This window comes from Leptodactylus fuscus, chromosome 3 (assembly GCF_031893055.1).
Source record: "Leptodactylus fuscus isolate aLepFus1 chromosome 3, aLepFus1.hap2, whole genome shotgun sequence".
Taxonomy (NCBI): Eukaryota; Metazoa; Chordata; class Amphibia; order Anura; family Leptodactylidae; genus Leptodactylus; species Leptodactylus fuscus.
Genome location: NC_134267.1, coordinates 177393681 through 177416514, shown reverse-complemented (window position 1 = coordinate 177416514; position 22834 = coordinate 177393681). Strand labels below are relative to the sequence as shown.

Here is a 22834-nt window from a genome sequence, read left to right as displayed (position 1 = left end):
ATGGGAGGTTAAATTGAACCTGACAGATAATTTTTCTTTCCCAGGATATAATAGCGGGAAAGAAACTGAATTTTGTGATACATAGATTTTGATGATCTGAAGCAGGATTTCTAAGAAAACACTGAATAAATGATGACAGGACTTCTAGTAGAGACAGTAAAAGTCCTGACTACCCGACTTACAAGCAGTGATTGACAGTCTTCTATTTACGCACAGAGATAGAGAGAGAACTGTCAATCACTGTGTGTGGGTGGAGTAAGCAGGACTCTCAGTGTCTCTTCTAAGAGTCCTGCCATCAGCTCATATGAAACAAAAAAGAGAAGAGAGACACCGAGTGCCAATATGGTGTAGTATGGAATGAGGGATAGTTTGGACCAAAAGATGGCCTCTTACCTTTGGATGTTGTGAGAAGTCACAACAACATAAGCGCATAAAAAACTCTATAGGACCGTGGTGGCAGCAGCTGATCCCCTTGCGTTAATAGGAGCACGCAACCAATAGTAGATACAGAGTCCTTCAAGGTTGAAACCAATCAGGTGGGGAGGAGTGGGATGCAACGCGCACAGACCAACAGTCGCAGTAATAATTTCGGAAATTTTATTGATATACAGGCACAACGCATTTCAGGCAGGAAAGCCCTTCCTCAGGTGCACATACAACTGGTTGACAGCCTACAGGCAGTATTCTGATGTTTGCAAACAAACATGTTTGGTCTGTGCGCGTTGCATCCCACTCCTCCTCACCTGATTGGTTTCAACCTTGAAGGACTCTGTTTCTACTATGAGCTCATATGAGCCTCAGTTCTTTTCCTCCATCATATCCTGCTCTTAGATTGGTTGGTTGACTCTGATGGGTCATGACATGAATTAAACTACATTGTAATCCACTTCCACCACGTGATATCAATTACAATCCAGAGGTTGTTGAGCTGGTCTGTTGGTGTTACTGATGGCAAAGAACATAGACCCTCTGGGACCCCTAAGATTGTAGTCCTGGTGACTAATATTATATAACAGTATATAATATAATAATAAGCCTTCACATTAATATAGCTATTTTTCTATTGATTATAGGTATTATGGGAGCTGTAGCTTTGGACTTTTTTAAAACTGAAATCTCTATGGAGATAATAAGTCAATCGGATGAGGAAGAGAGAACAGGGAAAAAGGAACACATTGTTTTTCTAGTCACTCAGCGACCAATAGTTCCACCTAAATCCTCCAATAGACAGACATCACAGCAAAATAACAAACAGGTTGGTCAGAATTTTCTACTATTCATTGCCAGTGTTGTTTACTTAGCAGTGGGGTTGAAGGATTTATGTCCTCCAACAAAATGTTCTGCCTTGAGAGGAAAAACAATAATCCCTATTTTTTTCCTATTATATGCAGTTAGGTATTGGCTGTAGACTACGCCAGCAGCGTCTATCATATTTCCATCATTGCTATAATTGTGAGTTTTCCAATAGCAGAAGATCTGGAGATAGCAGATGTATTGAGCAGTTGTGCTGTGAACATTATGTATTGGATCACAACAAATTCTATGAGAATCATAATGAAGATAACTGCACCTGGGTCCTCTGCTATGCTGCCTGCATTTCTGGCCCATACTACACCAGCATCATCCAAACCCATTTTCATTCTGTAATGGAACAACTTACATACATTAAAGTAGGTAACAATATACTAAATATTAGAGATGAGCGAGTAGTATTCGAGTAGGTATTTGATCGAATACTATGGTATTCGAAATACTTGTACTCAGTCAAATGCCACGCGGTAAACGCAGTAAAAATTTGATTCCCCTTCCACCTTCCCTGGGTTTTTTTTTTACACCAATAACTATGCAGGGGAGGTGGGACAGGAGCTAGGACAACGTAGGCATTAAAAAAAACCCCCAAAAAACGTATACAGTAAAGATGAGCGAGTAGTGAAATATTTGAAAATTCGATTCGAGTAGACCTCAATATTCGACTCGATCAAATACTACTCGCTCATCTCTACTAAATATGACAAAAACTGATATTTCTTAAACACTTTTTTGGTCCTCCTCCCACTGCTGCATAGACTGTTTAGTGGGTGCTGTGAGAGGAAAACATTTGGCAGGTATCAGTCCAGCACTGCCCCTTGTGATGTTCCAGACACCCCGACTGTTCACAACATGTCTGTGCACAGAGACTTCCCATCCACACAATAATCGTGCTCCTTTATGCTCTGCTCTCATCCGCTCCTCACACAACCGTCTCCAAGATTTCTCCGTGCATCCCCCATACTCTGGAACTCCTTACCAAGACACATAAGACTGACCCCCACAATCACAGGATTCAAGAAGGCCCTGAAGACTCACCTATTCAGGAAGGCCTACAACCTCCAATAACACTATCACCACACCACCATCTGTACAGTCTCCCCCTCTCCTTCTGTCTCTACCCCCTTCCCTCATAGATTGTAAGCCCTCGCGGGCAGGGCCCTCTACCCCACTGTGCCAGTAGGTCATTGTTAGTATCATATCTACCTGTATATTCTGTGTATTGTATGTAACCCCCAAATGTAAAGCACCATGGAATTAATGGTGCTATATAAATAACAATAATAATAATAATAATAATAATAATATGTGCCCTCAGTGCACCCACTACCTCATTTACATAAGACTACAACATTGCTTTACTCCAAATCTACTGAAGTGAAAATCATAACAAAAGTATGCTGCGTATCACTGCAATGTGCTCTGTAATACAGTGGAGGCAGTTGAGTATGTTTTGGGGAGGTGGTAGACACTCTTAAAAGGGCTCTATCAGCAAAATTTTGCTATATGAGTGCCACATATGCGTGAATAGCCTTTAAAAAGGCTATACAGGCACCGCTAATCTTATTTTAAATCTCTCCTCCATTTTAAAATAAAACTATAAAAACATATATGTAAATCATACCTATCATGCACAGTGAGCAGTCGTGCACAATCCGACATCATCTTCTTGGCACACCTACCTCCTCTTTCTTCTTCTTTCGGCGACACCCTCCGGTCCTGGCTCTTCCTCAGCATGATCGTTGTTTTCTTCCGGCGGTTCAAATCCGATTGGATCAAATCTGGCCGGATATGAACCACCGGAAGAAGGCAACGATGAAGCCAGGGAAGAGCCAGGACTGGAGGGCATTGCTGAAAGAAGAAGAAAGAAGAGGTAGGCGTGCCAGAAGATGACGTCAGACCGTGGATCACCGTCCAGTGTGCAAGCTAAGGTATGATTTACATATATGTTTTTAAAACGGGGGGACTGGTTAAAATAACATTAGCGGTGCCTGAATAGCCTTTTTAAAGGCTATTCACGCATATGTGGGGCTCATACAGGAAAATTTTGCTGATAGTACCCCTTTAAAAATGGTAATTTTCCTTTTTGGCTACATTCACAAGGAGTTGTTTGGCTCAGGAATTTGGTCAAGAAACTGACTCAAATTCCTCCTCCAAAAAACGCCTCACCATACAGTCCTATGGTGAGATGTTTTTACGAGGAGGGATTTGAGTGCACAGACTGCCAGTCATAAAAGGAAATCAGAAAGGAGGTCAAAAAGTTAAATCAGGCCTAGACTCCATTAAGATAATATTTTTTACATCTGTTTAGCAGATCCATTTAATGAGAAGCAAACACAGGTGCAAACGCATAGTCATCGATTACATAGAGGTCATGTCTGTTTTTTTGTTTTTTTGATGATTTGTTTTTTAATATTGATCTCTATGTAAGGCTAGATTTACATCACAGTCTCAGTTCGGAGACTTTATGGCTGTGTCTTCTGAAGAAATCGGGAAGAAACTGGAGTACCCAGAGGAAACACAAACTTCTTGCAGATGTCCTTGGACACCAGTACTAACCACTGAGCCACCAGGCTACCTGAACCTTTAAATGGACCTCCTAAAACTATGTAAAAAAAAATGATCTTAATGGAGCCTGTGTGTTGAGGGCCCCCCTAGCTAATGGGCCCAATTGTAGCTGCAGCCACTATGACCCTGTAATTATGCCAGAGACCATGTGTTTACAGACACTTCTGACCTCTATTTTGACCCTAGATTTTAGGTTAGTGGGGTTACTGTATTCAGTCCATATCACTGAGCACTGTTGGCATTGTATTGTGGACTATATAAACACTTCTAGTTATATGTTGGTAATTCACTTTCTTTAGAATTTCACTTAGTAATTCACTTTCTTTAGATTACTTCACAGTCTATTGAAAATGCTGTTAATAAACTGCGAGACAGAGCAAACCAAGTATCTGTCTGCCCTGTAAAGAAGAAGAATCACTGGGGGACCATACGAGGCATTGTTCAGTTTGGAAGAGGTATTTATACTTCAGTCTTATTGTCTCCTTGTCAAAAAGGATGGATAAGATATTATAAAGCTTGGCGTAATTTGTCTTATGGAAATATATAAAGTGTGCACAGAGCTTTATTTTCTGTATTCTGGGTACAAATTTGGATATTCAGCATTACATTGTAACTACTGGGCATCTCTTTTATTAGTCTGCGTTATGTTATAGTGAATGGAGTTGTATGTTAAGATATTGACAGCTAATGGAGCCATGTTTTCTAAGAGGCGAGGAACAGTTTGTGATAACTGTGGATAATAGAAGGTTAGAATTAAAGAGGTAATGGCAAATGTAATGCAGAATTCTAGGAATTCAGAATGAGATTTAAAAGTCATAAAGAACAAACTGGAGACCAAAGTAATCTTAGGCTAGACATACGCATCAGTCGTCAGCTTTCCCTTGTGATCCCACAGACACATGCACACGCAGCTTAGCCAAGTATGCTTTGGTTTTAAATGGGGAGAGGGGGATAAACCACTGCCAGATACTCTTGGGGTTGGCCTATCCCTCCGGAGTACAAGTAATGGGTATTGTATTATCTAGCTACCCATTCCTTATCTCCCCAGACATCAGCTATCACAGAAGAATCCAGAGGCCTCCATGTATATTTGTGGGTTTGGCCAATACATACCTATTATATATGGCCAGCTATAAAGTTTTCTTTTTTTGAAACTATTTGCTGCTTTAACCACTTCAGGCCTGGACCATTTTCCCTGATTCGGAAGGGGTTGGCATACATGATTATTCACCTTTGTATTGCGTGCTTTGTTTAGCACATATGTGGGTAGAAGTTACAGGCTGACTGCTGGTTTGATTACAAGCTAACATATTTAATTACAGCATTGTTGCCTGTTTTATTACTGCGATATAGTGTGTGTATGTGTGTGTGTGTATATATGTATATATATATATATATATATATATATATATATATATATATATATAAAACCACACAACGACGGATCCTATGCACTTTTTAGTGGTGGTTTTATTTTCTGTTGACCGCTGTGTCTCAAGTCGTTTGGATCAATGGATTTATTTGTTTACCTGTTGAAGCCATTCTAATTATTTATTATATTTATTAGTTCATTTGTTTTTATTGGCATGCATTAAAAGTTATGTTTTAATGATTATTCTTATTTGGATTTGTAAATTAATGGTGAATAATTTAAAATTCAACTTCTTATTCTTGGAATACTGATTCAGAACGGGACAAATGTTAGGGATTTTTTTTTGTACATGTGGGTTTATATTGGGCTATACCAATTGTTTTTCCTTTGTGTTATCGAAATAATTTTTGCAGCTTTTTTCCGTTATTTTATTTGTATTTGTTATTTCTTTAGTTTACTATCAGAGAAAATGTAAGCAAACGTGTTTGTTTTCCTCATTTTTTGTGTTTTCCTTTTATAGGAAAGTGCTACAATTTTTTTTTTTTTTCATAGTTTTTCCTCTTGGGGTAATTACATAGGAGACACATATTGTTTACAATTGCAGAATGAATGTTGCCTACTTGGCTATAATGGAGAGCTTACGTTAATCCTCTAGTTTATTCAATTCCCGGCCCCAAGGCGATCACATGATTGTATCATGGTAGCTTCTAGAGATGAGCGAATCAAAGCTGGCGAAGTGGGATTCACTCCGAATTTCAGGAAATATTTGATTCACATTGAATCCGTATTTCCTCATGCTTTGTGATAACGAATTGCATTTTTTCCAAAAATAGCTGCTGCACGTTAGGACATCCAGGATCACCCACAATGCCATGCGTGCAGGCAATCAGCAGTCAGTCCTGTGATGTCACAGCCCTTTAACCCCTTTGCAACTGCCCATGGCATCGGGAGTGGGCATTAGTTGTAACTAACAGCTAACACCCTGCTTCATATCCTCTGGTCGGAGCGCAGCTCTGATTGTGGGTTTCAACCCCTTGGATTCCGTGGTCAGATCAGGGGATACCGATATGCATCTGCAGCCCGGGGTCTGGCTAGTGACATCGGGCTGTTAGTAGCCCCCCGTACATGGTTGATCCTGCCCAGAAGTGAGGAAGTCAGCCTATGCATCTGCAGTCTATAGTACTGAAGCAGTGATCAATGCATTGCTGGTTCAAGTACCCTAGTGGGATATCACTAAAAACCATTGCAAGGCACATTGATCTACACCCAGTGGCGTAACTAGGAATGTCGGGGCCCCGTGGCGAACTTTTGACATGGCCCTCCCCCCCGACCGACACCGACGACCTCGACCGACCCCCCCCTTCTACGCATTCCTGCGTGCTCTGTTATGCCCCATAGTGGCCCCTGTACACAGTATTTTCCCCCATAGTGGCCCCTGCACACAGTATTATGTCCCTTAGTGGCCCCTACACACAGTATTATGCCCCATAGTGGCCCCTGTACACAGTATTATCCCCCATAGTGGCCCCTGCACACAGTATTGTACCCCATAGTGTCCCACTGTGGACAGCCATAAACAATTATTATAATCTGGGGTCTTTTCAGACCCCAGAGTTTAATAATCAGAGACCCAGGGGGGAGAAAAACATAAAAAAAAACTGTGTTGCTCACCTATCTCCCGGCTCCTACACTGTCGGCCTCCGAAGTAGTCCATCTTCAATTACGTCAGACGTCACATGACTCAGGACGCCGGCCAGGGTCATGAGACGTCAGACGACTAGGCCGAAGCCTGCCCGGTTCATGGAGAGGTAAGTAACAGTGTGTAGGGGGGGGGGGCTTCCGAATAGACCCCCGAGTATAATGATGGCAGCGGTAGCGGCTATCGCCGGGCCCCTAATGTCCCGGGCCCTGTGGCAGCTGCCTCTGCTGCTACGGCGGTAGTTACGCCACTGTCTACACCACTATTCAGGCTCCCTGCAGCCAGGGAATAGCTGTTTTGTATAGTCGATGGGCTGTCTGGAAGAAACTAAAGGGGTTTTCTCACTAATGACACTTTTCTCAAGCTAGACTATCCTTGCTCAGCAACTACCCTATTCACTTCTATGGGATTTGTCAAGGTTGCTGGTGTTGAATGTCCCACAGAAGTGAGTGGCTGAGCATAAGTACAAGTGCTTTCTTTACACAGGGCATTTAGGGAACCCCATCTCAGGATTGCAGGGCTATGTGGAAATTCAATGCAAAGTTAGCTATAGTAAAAGTACAGACTTTGCCTGGGGCCCCATGGCTGCTTTATACTCCACTGGTTAGTAAGGATTAACAGGTAAAATTGTAAGGTATCAAATATGTGTAGTAAGCAACCTAACTAATATTAGAAATGTATGTATGTATGTATGTATGTATGTATGTATGATAGATAGATAGATAGATAGATAGATAGATAGATAGATAGATACTTGAAAATGCAAAGGAAAGGTATTTTCCGTTTAAAATTCTAGGCCAATCTAAGATACCCGCCAGCTTTGTGCTCAGAATTACTGATGTTTTTTAGGAAATAAAGCAGATCCATGCTCCTCCGTGTAATGAAGATGTCTCCTACAAATGTAATGTCTTCACCTTTTCAGCTAATTTAAATAGTTTCGCTCCATAAACTTACATATCATTTTATCTCTGATCTACTAAATTAGTTTCATTACGACATCAGACCCATCAGTAGAAAGGCTCAGCGGCTGCCGATCAATTTACTATTGACCCTGATCTCAGCTGATGTTACTGAACCAATATTAGCACTTATGAACCTAATAGAATTAACACATTTTTGTTGCAGGTAAAATGTTGAGAGGATTTCTGCCTGTATATCCAAAGACTCTCTGGGTTGATGTTAAAACATTTTGTAATGGGCTTCCATTTCATATAGTGTTTGATGAAGAGGTAAGAGACTATATCCTCCTCCATAATACTGAAGTGATTTCACACTGTTCACTATTACTACAATTGTGTTGTAATGAAATAGAGAATGACTAAAGCTACAAACAGGAAGGTGCTGGGAGCTATTGGCTAAGGGTATTGTATAGTCCTGGTAATACTGTGATTGCTGCTGTAATTCAGGCCCAATAATTGGTGCAGGACAAGGTCTAAATATATTCTTGATATTACACAACAATGTGAGTTGCTATCCTGATAAGTTGAGTTGGCCAAAGCTATCCATGAAGAAGGCTCACTAGCAGGCTGCTTCCATTGTCAATTAGATTTATTTTAGTACTGGTCTGTGTAGGAGGAAACCAGTGTATCTGATGACTGAGAGCGTTTTGGGATGCTGCACCTTTGGTGTAGAAACAACCCCTGACAGCTGTTTGTTTAGTCAATTCTGGGTGTTAAAATCAGATATCCAAAGAGTTCAAGAGCCATAAAAAACAAGCTTTAATGCTCATCAATATAATGCTCATGTAATAAGTGCCTACCTACTTATCAGCCATAGTGCCCATAATATTAGCAGCAGTGTTTCCATCATAATATAAAGTCCTGCAAAAAATGTGGTTGTCTGCTTGTTCTTGATCTGATACTCATAGGAATTAGTGCAATCTGTTCACACGGTATGGTACTGTGTGGTGTTGGTTATTCCTGGGGGGCTTTGGTTGTAGGGTGATGGAACCTTGAGCCATGGGAGCTGCTCTTGGTAGAGAGGGCGCTGTCAGGCCCCTGTGGTTAAAGCACTGGGGTGGTGGTGGTAGTGCCTGTCAGTGCTACACCCATTAATGGAGGGACTCACTAGTATGAGGTTAAAGCAATGGGATGGTGGTGGTAGTGCCTGTCAGTGCTGCACCCATTAACGGAGGGACTCAGTAGTATGAGGTCACCATGAAATGGTGAGTGGGCTTGTGTAATCTGATGAAAATGTAGACCAATAACCTCATGTTCAGTGTCATTCATTTAGCCTAGCGGCAATAGATGAAAGCATAATATGCGTGTGCTCTGGATTCTTGTCTTCTTAATATTGGTACATGTAATATCAACAAAGCACCAGCCTAGGTGGCCACATCCATAAAGATTACACCCAGATTCTCCATAATGCCCGCCATAGTGCCGAAGCCACTGAGTTTCATCGTATCAGCCATGGTGCCCTTGATCATAGTACAGTACGATACTTTCTATATCATTGTAAACCATTTGAAGTATTGGTAGCCATTTACTTTCCTCTTCTGGCAGTATTGTCATGCAGACTAGCCAGCATTGGGTATTACCGCAGCTGCAGTCTACTGATTTTACCGAAAGTATCTAGGGGTATGATGTCTGCGCTGACCGGCTTTTGCTAGATACTTCTGTATGCTGAATATGATAATGTCAGGCCTATTGAGTTGATATTTCCTTGACCAGGACAATGAGCTGCTCTACTATTAGCCCAAATGGAAGAAAACTATTCTGCTGTTTTGCTAATAGCAGCTATTAAAGAATAGAGCGGAGTCAGAGTAATACCAGTCTACATGCTGATAGACTACAAGTCATCAATCACTGCCAAGAAGCGATAGGGGATCACTTACTTCATGAATATAGAGGACTTATACCTACGAGTCCTTCTCTGATCGCTCCTAGAGGCCATATACCTCAATATTCTTGTACTACTTGGTCTAATAGTATATTGGACCTGTATTAATACTACGCTGCTCTAGACACTTTCCAATACCATTATAGCCCCTACAGAATAACCACAAGCTCTTGGTCTACACAGATATGTAACAGTAACATTATTACACATATAATAATCTAATTTAGGGACCAGAAGAGACCAAAAGATATTAATAGGTGCTCATAATAAACTGGCCACCAAGTGTATAATATGACTAGGGCAGCATTTTGTGTTGAAAGGAGAATATACTGGAGAAATATGATGATATTTGGTTGTTCTATGCTATTTCATGACTATTTATTCACATTTTCAGCTGAGGGTGAAGCAGGCGGGTGTGAGCATACAAAGGATTGTTCCTGGTCTGCAGACTATGGGGATTCGCCTAGATCAGTATTTCAGCACAGTGCACCCTGAAGTTACGCTGACTATTTCTAATGTCAGAAAGTTCATTAATAGTCAGTTTGTATTTAGGACAAAGAGAGAGATGATGCCTGAATCATGGAGGGAGCGTCCAATGCTGGAATTAAGAGGTATGTTTTCTTTAAATGGTTACTTCCCAAACATTAAAACCCTATGCAAGAGGAAATACATGTAATATATGTGACTTAAATTCAACAAAATACTTTCTTAGCTGTTTTTTTTCCGATTGTAAACCAAATTCGTTAAATAATGGTGACACATTAAATACACTGTGGTACAGAACTGTAATGCGTTCAGTGGCTGTTGCTTTAGCTATGTTATGTGATAAAGTGTGAGATTGCAACAAGTTATCATTGTCAGGTTAAACTTTGCAAACATCTGTATATGATGATCAATATTTAGTTAAAATAATAGTTATCCATACATGATACAGCCTTAAAACAGATGGGCTTTGAAAGGGTTTTCCCAGAAAAGACATTTATCACCTATCCACAGTGCTGTACTCGGCTGTCTCGGTCAGTCCTATAGACTTAGAGCATTCATGCACATGTTCGATCACCATTCTATTCAAACACAATGGTCTAGTGCCACGGAGGAACGGAGAACTCAGGGACACCACTATAGTGTTCAGCAGGTCTCTACATGACGGGTGGGCTCCTCATCAAGTAAACCTTTCTCACCTATCCTGTGTTATCCTATGGCTAGCAAATATAGCTAAATATATTATATAAAACCAGTAAAAGTTTTGATTAACTTACATGCTAATAAATTTGGTCAAAGGATAAGTGTTCATGGGTTTGTACTAGACATGTGATAAGGGAATTGGATATTTATTTATGTGACCTATGGGCAGGCTAAAATAGATTTTCTTCAGCAGAAAATTTGATAAATAAGATGTTTTTGTGGTTTACTATACCAGTAAAGTACAAATAATAACAATTTTATGCAGTCTATGGTGGGATATGTGTTATAGGGGCTGCCCCTCTGATTTCAGCACAGTTGGAATTTTTTCTGTAGCCCTCACCAGAGCTGTTAGGCTCTGTACTGTCAGGTGGGCAGTGTCAGGCAGGAGCAGGCAAGGGGGGGCATTGTTGAGATGTGAATTAATAATTAATATATGAGTCACAAAAAACTAACTTCACTTATTGCTTGGAAACAGTGAGGTCTAGAGAGAAAATTCCAACTGTGCCAGAAACAGTAGTAAAAGTTTTAACTCTTAAAGGGGTATTCCCAACTCGCTTGTTCACCAACCTGCATGCTGTGTGCTCTGTTCACTTCCTGGTTTTCTCGGTGAATTGGTGGGTGGGGTTTCACTTGTCTCCCAGACAAATCCAGCTCTGCTATCTCTCTTCATAGCAGTGCATGTTTGCAGTCAGTAATGAGGGATGGTTGTAAATAAATTAGCACAGTATCACTAGAAGATGCACAATATGAAGCAGAGCTGGATTTGATAGGTGATGAGAATCCCAAATTTACATGCTACAGGAACAAGAGTCAGCTTGCAATAAACTCCATTTTAGGTCTGTGTCACATACAGAGGTAATGGACTCCCTGTCTCAGCCAGTATCAGCAAAATTCAATTAGCTGACCTGATAACTGGGAGATAAACGGCTCTGAAATACAAGCTGTTCCGAGCATTCAGCTCCTCCTCCCTCCTGAGAGCAGGGAACTATGTTACTTGTCCTGGGTGGAGAGATAAGATCACCCCCAGGTCCGTGGTTATGGAAACACAGTGTAAACAATGAAGTGAATAATCTCAGATAATAGCCAAACAAAGCAATTTTGCTGAAGCAATGTATTTAGGAAAAGTCTTAAATCCAGATAAGCTAGCAGTATAGATAGGATCCTTGAGATGGGACAACCCCTTTAAGGCTTCAGCACTGTCCTTGCAGCCTTTGACATGAGGATAATTATTATAAGTCTCTCTCATAGTGACCAGCAGCCATGTTTTTGTCTTTAGGTCAGATGATATGGATGGAATCTCTGGAATGCATGTTATATTTGTGCTCTCCTCTGCTGCGCAACTTGAATGAGTTAGAGGAGAGACAGATGCACATCTCTGACATAGCACCTCATGATGTCACTCGGGACCTTATTCTACTAAACCAGCAAAGATTAGCAGAGATGGAGCTATCTAACCAGCTCGAGAGGAAAAAAGAAGAACTGAGAATACTATCAAAACATTTAGAAGAAGAGAAAAAGAAGACAGAGGCTTTACTATATGCCATGCTTCCCAAACATGTGGCCAACCAACTGAAAGAAGGCAAGAGAGTAGAAGCAGGTGAGTTTCTCTATAATAGTCTACACTTTAATATCTATATTTTATCAAGGTCTGGATATCTAACATATCTATCAATCTAAACATGATAAAAAATTAAATTATATACAAATAAAGAAAACCAGATAAGTGACTGCTTAGATAAAGAATTAGGAAAGGCATATCTTTACAGAACATAGAAATCATAACTTATTAAATGGTGCATTAGGAAGTCCAAAGGTAGACAGTAGAGATGGGAGAACCTCTGCATATTCATCTTGTTTCCGGTTTGAATAGTTCAGTCCAAAGATTTATTTCAGGTTGAATAAGTTTGGTACAAATCAAAGCTTAAATTGGCTTAAAACATAGAGTATAACACTATATACAGCGGCATGCAAAAGTTTGGACACCCATGGTCAAAATGACTGTTATTGTGAAGAGTTAAGCAAGTTGAAGATAAAATGATCTTCAGAAGGCATAACATTACAGATGACACATCCTCAATGTATATTTTGGGGAAAAAAAATATATTATCATCTATAAACTCAAGATTGGCTCTTAAAAATTTTGGATTAGTAAATAAACACTTGGTATACATTTTGATTGGACGGGGCCAAAAGCCTGGAGCCAATCTTGAATTTAATGATGTTTTCAAAAGCAAATCTGTACCTGATGCAGATTTGTCTTGGTCTTGCAGACCTTATCTTGACCTCCACTGTTCCCGTAACTGCCATTTCTTAATTACATTTAGAATTGAGGAAAGGGCAATTTAAAACCCTTTTCTATCTTCTTACAGCCTTCTCCTGCTTTGTGGCCTTCACCATTTTCAGAGTGCTAGGCAGCTGCTTAGAAGAACTCATGGCTGCTGTTTTTTGGCACAAGATTAGAGGAGGCTGAGTATTTATAAAGCTGTAACAGTTGTATCACTTGGCCTTTCCTAACAATGATAGTGAACAAGCTATATCCCTAAGGAAGGTCTGAGACCTCGGTCAAAGTTATCTGAGCACACAAATCTACAAGGGTTCCCAAACTTTTGCATGGTCCTCCTTTCCCTTGTCACTCAAACATTGTATTCAAATAGAGATGAGCGAACAGTGTTCTATCGAACTCATGTTCGATCGGATATTAGGCTGTTCGGCATGTTCGAATCGAATCGAACACCGCGTGGTAAAGTGCGCCATTACTCGATTCCCCTCCCACCTTCCCTGGCGCCTTTTTTGCTCCAATAACAGCGCTGGGTAGGTGGGACAGGAACTACGACACCGGTGACGTTGAAAAAAGTAGGCAAAACCCATTGGCTGCCGAAAACATGTGACCTCTAATTTAAAAGAACAGCGACGCCCAGCTTCGCGTCATTCTGAGCTTGCAATTCACCGAGGACGGAGGTTTCCGTCCAGCTAGCTAGGGCTTAGATTCTGGGTAGGCAGGGACAGGCTAGGATAGGAAGGAGAAGACAACCAACAGCTCTTGTAAGAGCTAAATTCCAGGGAGAAGCTTGTCAGTGTAACGTGGCACTGACGGGCTCAATCGCCGCAACCCAGCTTTCCCAGGATCCTGAATGGAATACACTGTCAGTGTATTCCCGTATACCCGATATATACCCCGATACCCGTTCCAACGGTGTGCCCCCCCACCTTCACCCCAGAAATACCCTGCAAGTCCCCTAGCAATAGAATTGGGGCTATATACACCCACAATTTTTACTACTGGTATACAGTGCCATTGTCTGACTGGGAATTCAAAGAATATATTGGGAATACAAATACCCTCATTTCTTGCTACTGCCATATAGTGCCAGTTTCTGACTGGTAATTCAAAGAATATATTGGGGTTACGTGCACCCACAATTTTTACTACTGGTATACAGTGCCATTGTCTGACTGGGAATTCAAAGAATATATTGGGAATACAAATACCCTCATTTCTTGCTACTGCCATATAGTGCCAGTGTCTGACTGGGAATTCAAAGAATATATTGGGGTTACGTGCACCCACAATTTTTACTACTGGTATACAGTGCCATTGTCTGACTGGGAATTCAAAGAGTATATTGGGAATACAAATACCCTCATTTCTTGCTACTGCCATATAGTGCCAGTTTCTGACTGGGAATTCAAAGAATATATTGGGGTTACGTGCACCCACAATTTTTACTACTGGTATACAGTGCCATTGTCTGACTGGGAATTCAAAGAGTATATTGGGAATACAAATACCCTCATTTCTTGCTACTGCCATATAGTGCCAGTTTCTGACTGGGAATTCAAAGAATATATTGGGGTTACGTGCACCCACAATTTTTACTACTGGTATACAGTGCCATTGTCTGACTGGGAATTCAAAGAATATATTGGGGTTATAAATACCCTCATTTCTTGCTACTGCCATATAGTGCCAGTTTCTGACTGGGAATTCAAAGAATATATTGGGGTTACGTGCACCCACAATTTTTACTACTGGTATACAGTGCCATTGTCTGACTGGGAATTCAAAGAATATATTGGGGTTATAAATACCCTCATTTCTTGCTACTGCCATATAGTGCCAGTTTCTGACTGGTAATTCAAAGAATATATTGGGGTTACGTGCACCCACAATTTTTACTACTGGTATACAGTGCCATTGTCTGACTGGGAATTCAAAGAGTATATTGGGAATACAAATACCCTCATTTCTTGCTACTGCCATATAGTGCCAGTGTCTGACTGGGAATTCAAAGAATATATTGGGGTTACGTGCACCCACAATTTTTACTACTGGTATACAGTGCCATTGTCTGACTGGGAATTCAAAGAGTATATTGGGAATACAAATACCCTCATTTCTTGCTACTGCCATATAGTGCCAGTTTCTGACTGGGAATTCAAAGAATATATTGGGGTTACGTGCACCCACAATTTTTACTACTGGTATACAGTGCCATTGTCTGACTGGGAATTCAAAGAATATATTGGGGTTATAAATACCCTCATTTCTTGCTACTGCCATATAGTGCCAGTTTCTGACTGGGAATTCAAAGAATATATTGGGGTTACGTGCACCCACAATTTTTACTACTGGTATACAGTGCCATTGTCTGACTGGGAATTCAAAGAATATATTGGGGTTATAAATACCCTCATTTCTTGCTACTGCCATATAGTGCCAGTTTCTGACTGGTAATTCAAAGAATATATTGGGGTTACGTGCACCCACAATTTTTACTACTGGTATACAGTGCCATTGTCTGACTGGGAATTCAAAGAGTATATTGGGAATACAAATACCCTCATTTCTTGCTACTGCCATATAGTGCCAGTGTCTGACTGGGAATTCAAAGAATATATTGGGGTTACGTGCACCCACAATTTTTACTACTGGTATACAGTGCCATTGTCTGACTGGGAATTCAAAGAGTATATTGGGAATACAAATACCCTCATTTCTTGCTACTGCCATATAGTGCCAGTTTCTGACTGGGAATTCAAAGAATATATTGGGGTTACGTGCACCCACAATTTTTACTACTGGTATACAGTGCCATTGTCTGACTGGGAATTCAAAGAATATATTGGGGTTATAAATACCCTCATTTCTTGCTACTGCCATATAGTGCCAGTTTCTGACTGGGAATTCAAAGAATATATTGGGGTTACGTGCACCCACAATTTTTACTACTGGTATACAGTGCCATTGTCTGACTGGGAATTCAAAGAATATATTGGGGTTATAAATACCCTCATTTCTTGCTACTGCCATATAGTGCCAGTTTCTGACTGGTAATTCAAAGAATATATTGGGGTTACGTGCACCCACAATTTTTACTACTGGTATACAGTGCCATTGTCTGACTGGGAATTCAAAGAGTATATTGGGAATACAAATACCCTCATTTCTTGCTACTGCCATATAGTGCCAGTGTCTGACTGGGAATTCAAAGAATATATTGGGGTTACGTGCACCCACAATTTTTACTACTGGTATACAGTGCCATTGTCTGACTGGGAATTCAAAGAGTATATTGGGAATACAAATACCCTCATTTCTTGCTACTGCCATATAGTGCCAGTTTCTGACTGGGAATTCAAAGAATATATTGGGGTTACGTGCACCCACAATTTTTACTACTGGTATACAGTGCCATTGTCTGACTGGGAATTCAAAGAATATATTGGGGTTATAAATACCATCATTTCTTGCTACTGCCATATAGTGCCAGTTTCTGACTGGGAATTCAAAGAATATATTGGGGTTACGTGCACCCACAATTTTTACTACTGGTATACAGTGCCATTGTCTGACTGGGAATTCAAAGAATATATTGGGGTTATAAATACCCTCATTTCTTGCTACTGCCATATAGTGCCAGTTTCTGACTGGTAATTCAAAGAATATATTGGGGTTACGTGCACCCACAATTTTTACTACTGGTATACAGTGCCATTGTCTGACTGGGAATTCAAAGAGTATATTGGGAATACAAATACCCTCATTTCTTGCTACTGCCATATAGTGCCAGTGTCTGACTGGGAATTCAAAGAATATATTGGGGTTACGTGCACCCACAATTTTTACTACTGGTATACAGTGCCATTGTCTGACTGGGAATTCAAAGAGTATATTGGGAATACAAATACCCTCATTTCTTGCTACTGCCATATAGTGCCAGTGTCTGACTGGGAATTCAAAGAATATATTGGGGTTACGTGCACCCACAATTTTTACTACTGGTATACAGTGCCATTGTCTGACTGGGAATTCAAAGAGTATATTGGGAATACAAATACCCTCATTTCTTGCTACTGCCATATAGTGCCAGTTTCTGACTGGGAATTCAAAGAATATATTGGGGTTACGTGCACCCACAATTTTTACTACTGGTATACAGTGCCATTGTCTGACTGGGAATTCAAAGAGTATATTGGGAATACAAATACCCTCATTTCTTGCTACTGCCATATAGTGCCAGTGTCTGACTGGGAATTCAAAGAATATATTGGGGTTACGTGCACCCACAATTTTTACTACTGGTATACAGTGCCAATTTCTAACTAGGAATTCAAAATGCGCAAGGCTCCCGGAAAGGGACGTGGACGAGGCCGTGGGCGAGGTCGGGGGAATGGTTCTGGGGAGCAAGGTAGCAGTGAAGCCACAGGGCGTCCCGTGCCTACTCCTGTGGGGCAGCAAGCATTGCGCCACTCCACAGTGCCAGGGTTGCTTGCCACATTAACTAAACTGCAGGGTACAAACCTTAGTAGGCCCGAGAACCAGGAACAGGTCTTGCAATGGCTGTCAGAGAACGCTTACAGCACATTGTCCAGCAGCCAGTCAGACTCTGCCTCCTCTCCTCCTATTACCCAACAGTCTTGTCTTCCTTCCTCCCAAAATTCCGAAGCTTTACAGAACAATAACCCAAACTGTCCCTGCTCCCCAGAGCTGTTCTCCGCTCCTTTCATTGTCCCTCAACCTGCCTCTCCACGTCACGATTCCACGAACCTAACAGAGGAGCATCTGTATCCAGATGCTCAAACACTAGAGTCTCCTCCATCTCCGTTCGATTTGGTGGTGGATGACCAGCAACCCACCCTCATCGACGATGATGTGACGCAGTTGCCGTCAGGGCATCCAGTTGACCGGCGCATTGTGCGGGAGGAGGAGATGAGACAGGAGTTGGAAGAGGAAGTGGTGGATGATGAGGACACTGACCCGACCTGGACAGGGGGGATGTCAAGCGGGGAAAGTAGTGTGGATGTTGAGGCAGGTGCAGCACCAAAAAGGGTAGCTAGAGGCAGAGGCAGAGGTCAGCAGCTTAGGCGAAGCCAGGCCACACCCGGAATCTCCCAAGATGTTCCAGTTCGTACCCAGCCCCGAAAAACTCCCACCTCGAGGGCACGTTTCTCGAAGGTGTGGAGTTTTTTCAAGGAATGCGCCGAGGACAGATATAGTGTTGTCTGCACAATTTGCCTCTCGAAATTGATTAGGGGCTCTGAGAAGAGCAACCTGTCCACCACTTCAATGCGCCGTCATTTGGAATCCAAGCACTGGAATCAGTGGCAGGCAGCAACGGCAGGACAAAGGCCGACTGCCGTTCACGCCACTGCCACTGCCTCTGCCTCTGCCTCTGCCACTGCCACTGCTGACTGTGCTGGCGATGCACTCCAGAGGACGAGCCAGGACACCACTTCATCTGCCTCCGCCACTTTGTTGACTTCTACCTCATCCTCCCCTGGTCCTGTCTTATCTCCTTCTCCTGCACCATCAAAGGCACCATCAGGCGTTTCTTTACAACAACCCACCATCTCTCAGACATTGGAGCGGCGGCAGAAATACACTGCTAACCACCCACACGCGCAAGCCTTGAACGCCAACATCGCTAAACTGCTGGCCCAGGAGATGTTGGCGTTCCGGCTTGTTGAAACTCCCGCCTTCCTGGACCTGATGGCAACTGCGGCACCTCGCTATGCCGTCCCTAGCCGTCACTACTTCTCCCGGTGTGCCGTCCCCGCCTTGCACCAGCACGTGTCACTCAACATCAGGCGGGCCCTTAGTTCCGCGCTTTGCACAAAGGTCCACTTGACCACCGACGCGTGGACAAGTGCATGCGGACAGGGACGCTACATTTCACTGACGGCACACTGGGTGAATGTAGTTGAGGCTGGGACTGCTTCCCAAACTGGCCCGGTGTACCTCGTCTCCCCGCCTAACATTCCTGGCAGGGACACGAGAAGAACACCCCCCTCCTCCTCCTCCTCCTCTACCGCCTCCTCCTCCGCCACCGCCTCCTCCTCCGCCACCGCCTCCTCCTCCGCTGTTAGATTGACCCCAGCTACGAGTTGGAAACGTTGCAGCACTGGCGTTGGTAGACGTCAGCAGGCTGTGCTGAAGCTGATCAGCTTGGGGGACAGACAGCACACTGCCTCCGAGGTGAGGGATGCCCTCCTCGATGAGACGGCAATATGGTTTGAGCCGCTGCACCTGGGCCCAGGCATGGTCGTTTGTGATAACGGCCGGAACCTGGTAGCAGCTCTGGAGCTTGCCGGACTCCAACATGTTCCATGCCTGGCCCACGTCTTCAACCTAGTGGTGCAACGTTTCCTAAAGAGCTACCCCAATGTTCCAGAGCTACTGGTGAAAGTGCGGCGCATGTGCGCCCACTTTCGCAAGTCGACAGTAGCCGCTGCTAGCTTAAAATCTCTCCAGCAACGCCTGCATGTGCCACAACACCGGCTTTTGTGCGACGTCCCCACACGCTGGAACTCAACGTTTCAGATGTTGAATAGAGTGGTTGAGCAGCAGAGACCTTTGATGGAATACCAGCTACAAAACCCTAGGGTGCCACAAAGTCAGCTGCCTCAGTTTCACATCCATGAGTGGCCATGGATGAGAGACCTTTGTGACATCCTACGGGTCTTTGAGGAGTCCACAAGGAGGGTGAGCTCTGAGGATGCGATGGTGAGCCTTACAATCCCGCTCTTGTGTGTTCTGAGAGAATCCCTGATTGACATCAGGGATAACTCAGATCACACAGAGGAGTTAGGGATAGCATCCGATCCGTCACAGCTGGAGAGTAGGTCCACACATCTGTCCGCTTCACTGCGTTTAATGGAGGAGGAGGAGGAGGAGGAGGAGGAAGAAGAGTTGTCCGATGATGTGATGGTGATACAGGAGGCTTCCGGGCAACTTCGAATCGTCCCATTGTTGCAGCGCGGATGGGTAGACATGGAGGATGAGGAGGAAATGGAGATTGAACTTTCCGGTGGGGCCAGAGGAGTCATGCCAACTAACACTGTGGCAGACATGGCTGAGTTCATGTTGGGGTGCTTTACAACCGACAAGCGTATTGTCAAAATCATGGAGGACAACCAGTACTGGATCTTTGCTATCCTTGACCCCCGGTATAAAAACAACATCTCGTCTTTTATTCCGGTAGAGGGGAGGGCCAATCGCATCAATGCTTGCCACAGGCAATTGGTGCAGAATATGATGGAGATGTTTCCAGCATGTGACGTTGGCGGCAGGGAGGGCAGTTCCTCCAGTAGGCAACCAAGTTCTCACCGGTCCACACAAACGAGGGGCACACTGTCTAAGGTCTGGGACACCTTGATGGCACCCCCTCGCCAAAGTGCCGCCACGGAGGGTCCTAGTGTCACCAGGCGTGAGAAGTATAGGCGCATGTTGCGGGAATACCTTTCCGACCACAGCCCTGTCCTCTCCGACCCCTCTGCGCCCTACACGTATTGGGTGTCGAAGTTGGACCTGTGGCTTGAACTTGCCCTATATGCCTTGGAGGTGCTGTCCTGTCCTGCCGCCAGCGTCCTATCTGAGAGGGTGTTCAGTGCAGCCGGTGGCATCATCACTGACAAGCGCACCCGTCTGTCAGCTGAGAGTGCCGACCGGCTCACTTTGATAAAAATGAACCACCACTGGGTAGAGCCGTCATTTTTGTGCCCACCTGTGTAAAGCACCCCAACATGAAACTCCATGTCTGTACTCAACCTCTCCAATTCCTCCGCATCCTCATACTCATCCACCATAAGCGTTGCACAATTCTGCTAATACTAGGCTCCCTCCACCCTGATTTCCCCCAACTCTGCTGGTTAGAGGCTCCCTCCACCATGAATTTGCCCAAACTGGGCTGTTTAGAGGCTCCCTCCACCATGAATTGGTCCAAACTGGGTTTTTTAGAGGCTCCCTCCACCATGAATTTGCCCAAACTGGGCTGTTTAGAGGCTCCCTCCACCATGAATTGGTCCAAACTGGGCTGGTTAGAGGCTCCCTCCACCATGAATTTCCCAAAACTTGGCTGTTTAGAGGCTCCCTCCACCATGAATTTGCCCAAACTGGGCTGTTTAGAGGCTCCCTCCACCATTAATTGGTCCAAACTGGGCTGGTTAGAGGCTCCCTCCACCATGAATTTGCCCAAACTGGGGTGGTTAGAGGCTCCCTCCACCATTAATTGGTCCAAACTGGGCTGGTTAGAGGCTCCCTCCACCATGAATTTCCCAAAACTTGGCTGTTTAGAGGCTCCCTCCACCATTAATTGGTCCAAACTGGGCTGGTTAGAGGCTCCCTCCACCATGAATTTGCCCAAACTGGGCTGTTTAGAGGCTCCCTCCACCATTAATTGGTCCAAACTGGGCTGGTTAGAGGCTCCCTCCACCATGAATTTGCCCAAACTGGGCTGTTTAGAGGCTCCCTCCACCATGAATTGGTCCAAACTGGGGTGGTTAGAGGCTCCCTCCACCATGAATTGGTCCAAACTGGGGTGGTTAGAGGCTCCCTCCACCATTAATTGGTCCAAACTGGGCTGGTTAGAGGCTCCCTCCACAATTAATTGGTCCAAACTGGGCTAATTAGAGGCTCCCTCCACCATGAATTGGTCCAAACTGGGCTAATTAGAGGCTCCCTCCACCATGAATTTGCCCAAACTGGGCTGTTTAGAGGCTCCCTCCACCATGAATTGGTCCAAACTGGGCTGGTTAGAGGCTCCCTCCACCATGAATTGGTCCAAACTGGGGTGGTTAGAGGCTCCCTCCACCATTAATTGGTCCAAACTGGGCTGGTTAGAGGCTCCCTCCACCATTAATTGGTCCAAACTGGGCTGGTTAGAGGCTCCCTCCACCATGAATTTGCCCAAACTGGGGTGGTTAGAGGCTCCCTCCACCATTAATTGGTCCAAACTGGGCTGGTTAGAGGCTCCCTCCACAATTAATTGGTCCAAACTGGGCTAATTAGAGGCTCCCTCCACCATGAATTGGTCCAAACTGGGTTTTTTAGAGGCTCCCTCCACCATGAATTTGCCCAAACTGGGCTGTTTAGAGGCTCCCTCCACCATGAATTGGTCCAAACTGGGCTGGTTAGAGGCTCCCTCCACCATGAATTTCCCAAAACTTGGCTGTTTAGAGGCTCCCTCCACCATTAATTGGTCCAAACTGGGCTGGTTAGAGGCTCCCTCCACCATTAATTGGTCCAAACTGGGCTGGTTAGAGGCTCCCTCCACCATTAATTGGTCCAAACTGGGCTGGTTAGAGGCTCCCTCCACCATGAATTTCCCAAAACTTGGCTGTTTAGAGGCTCCCTCCACCATTAATTGGTCCAAACTGGGCTGGTTAGAGGCTCCCTCCACCATGAATTTGCCCAAACTGGGCTGTTTAGAGGCTCCCTCCACCATGAATTGGTCCAAACTGGGTTTTTTAGAGGCTCCCTCCACCATTAATTGGTCCAAACTGGGCTGGTTAGAGGCTCCCTCCACAATTAATTGGTCCAAACTGGGCTAATTAGAGGCTCCCTCCACCATGAATTGGTCCAA

At 43.7% G+C, this 22834-nt stretch overlaps 1 protein-coding gene across 1 annotated transcript in view; it reads left to right on the top strand.

The window, feature by feature from the left end:
- LOC142198045 (guanylate cyclase soluble subunit beta-2-like) overlaps positions 1-22834 on the top strand; it is a 60089-nt gene that overhangs the window by 12127 nt on the left and 25128 nt on the right. The window contains exons 6-10 of the mRNA XM_075268845.1: positions 1074-1255; positions 4205-4331; positions 8073-8176; positions 10183-10399; positions 12250-12570. Coding sequence (XP_075124946.1) covers positions 1074-1255; positions 4205-4331; positions 8073-8176; positions 10183-10399; positions 12250-12570 — 951 coding nt within the window. The remainder of the gene's footprint in view (positions 1-1073; positions 1256-4204; positions 4332-8072; positions 8177-10182; positions 10400-12249; positions 12571-22834) is intronic.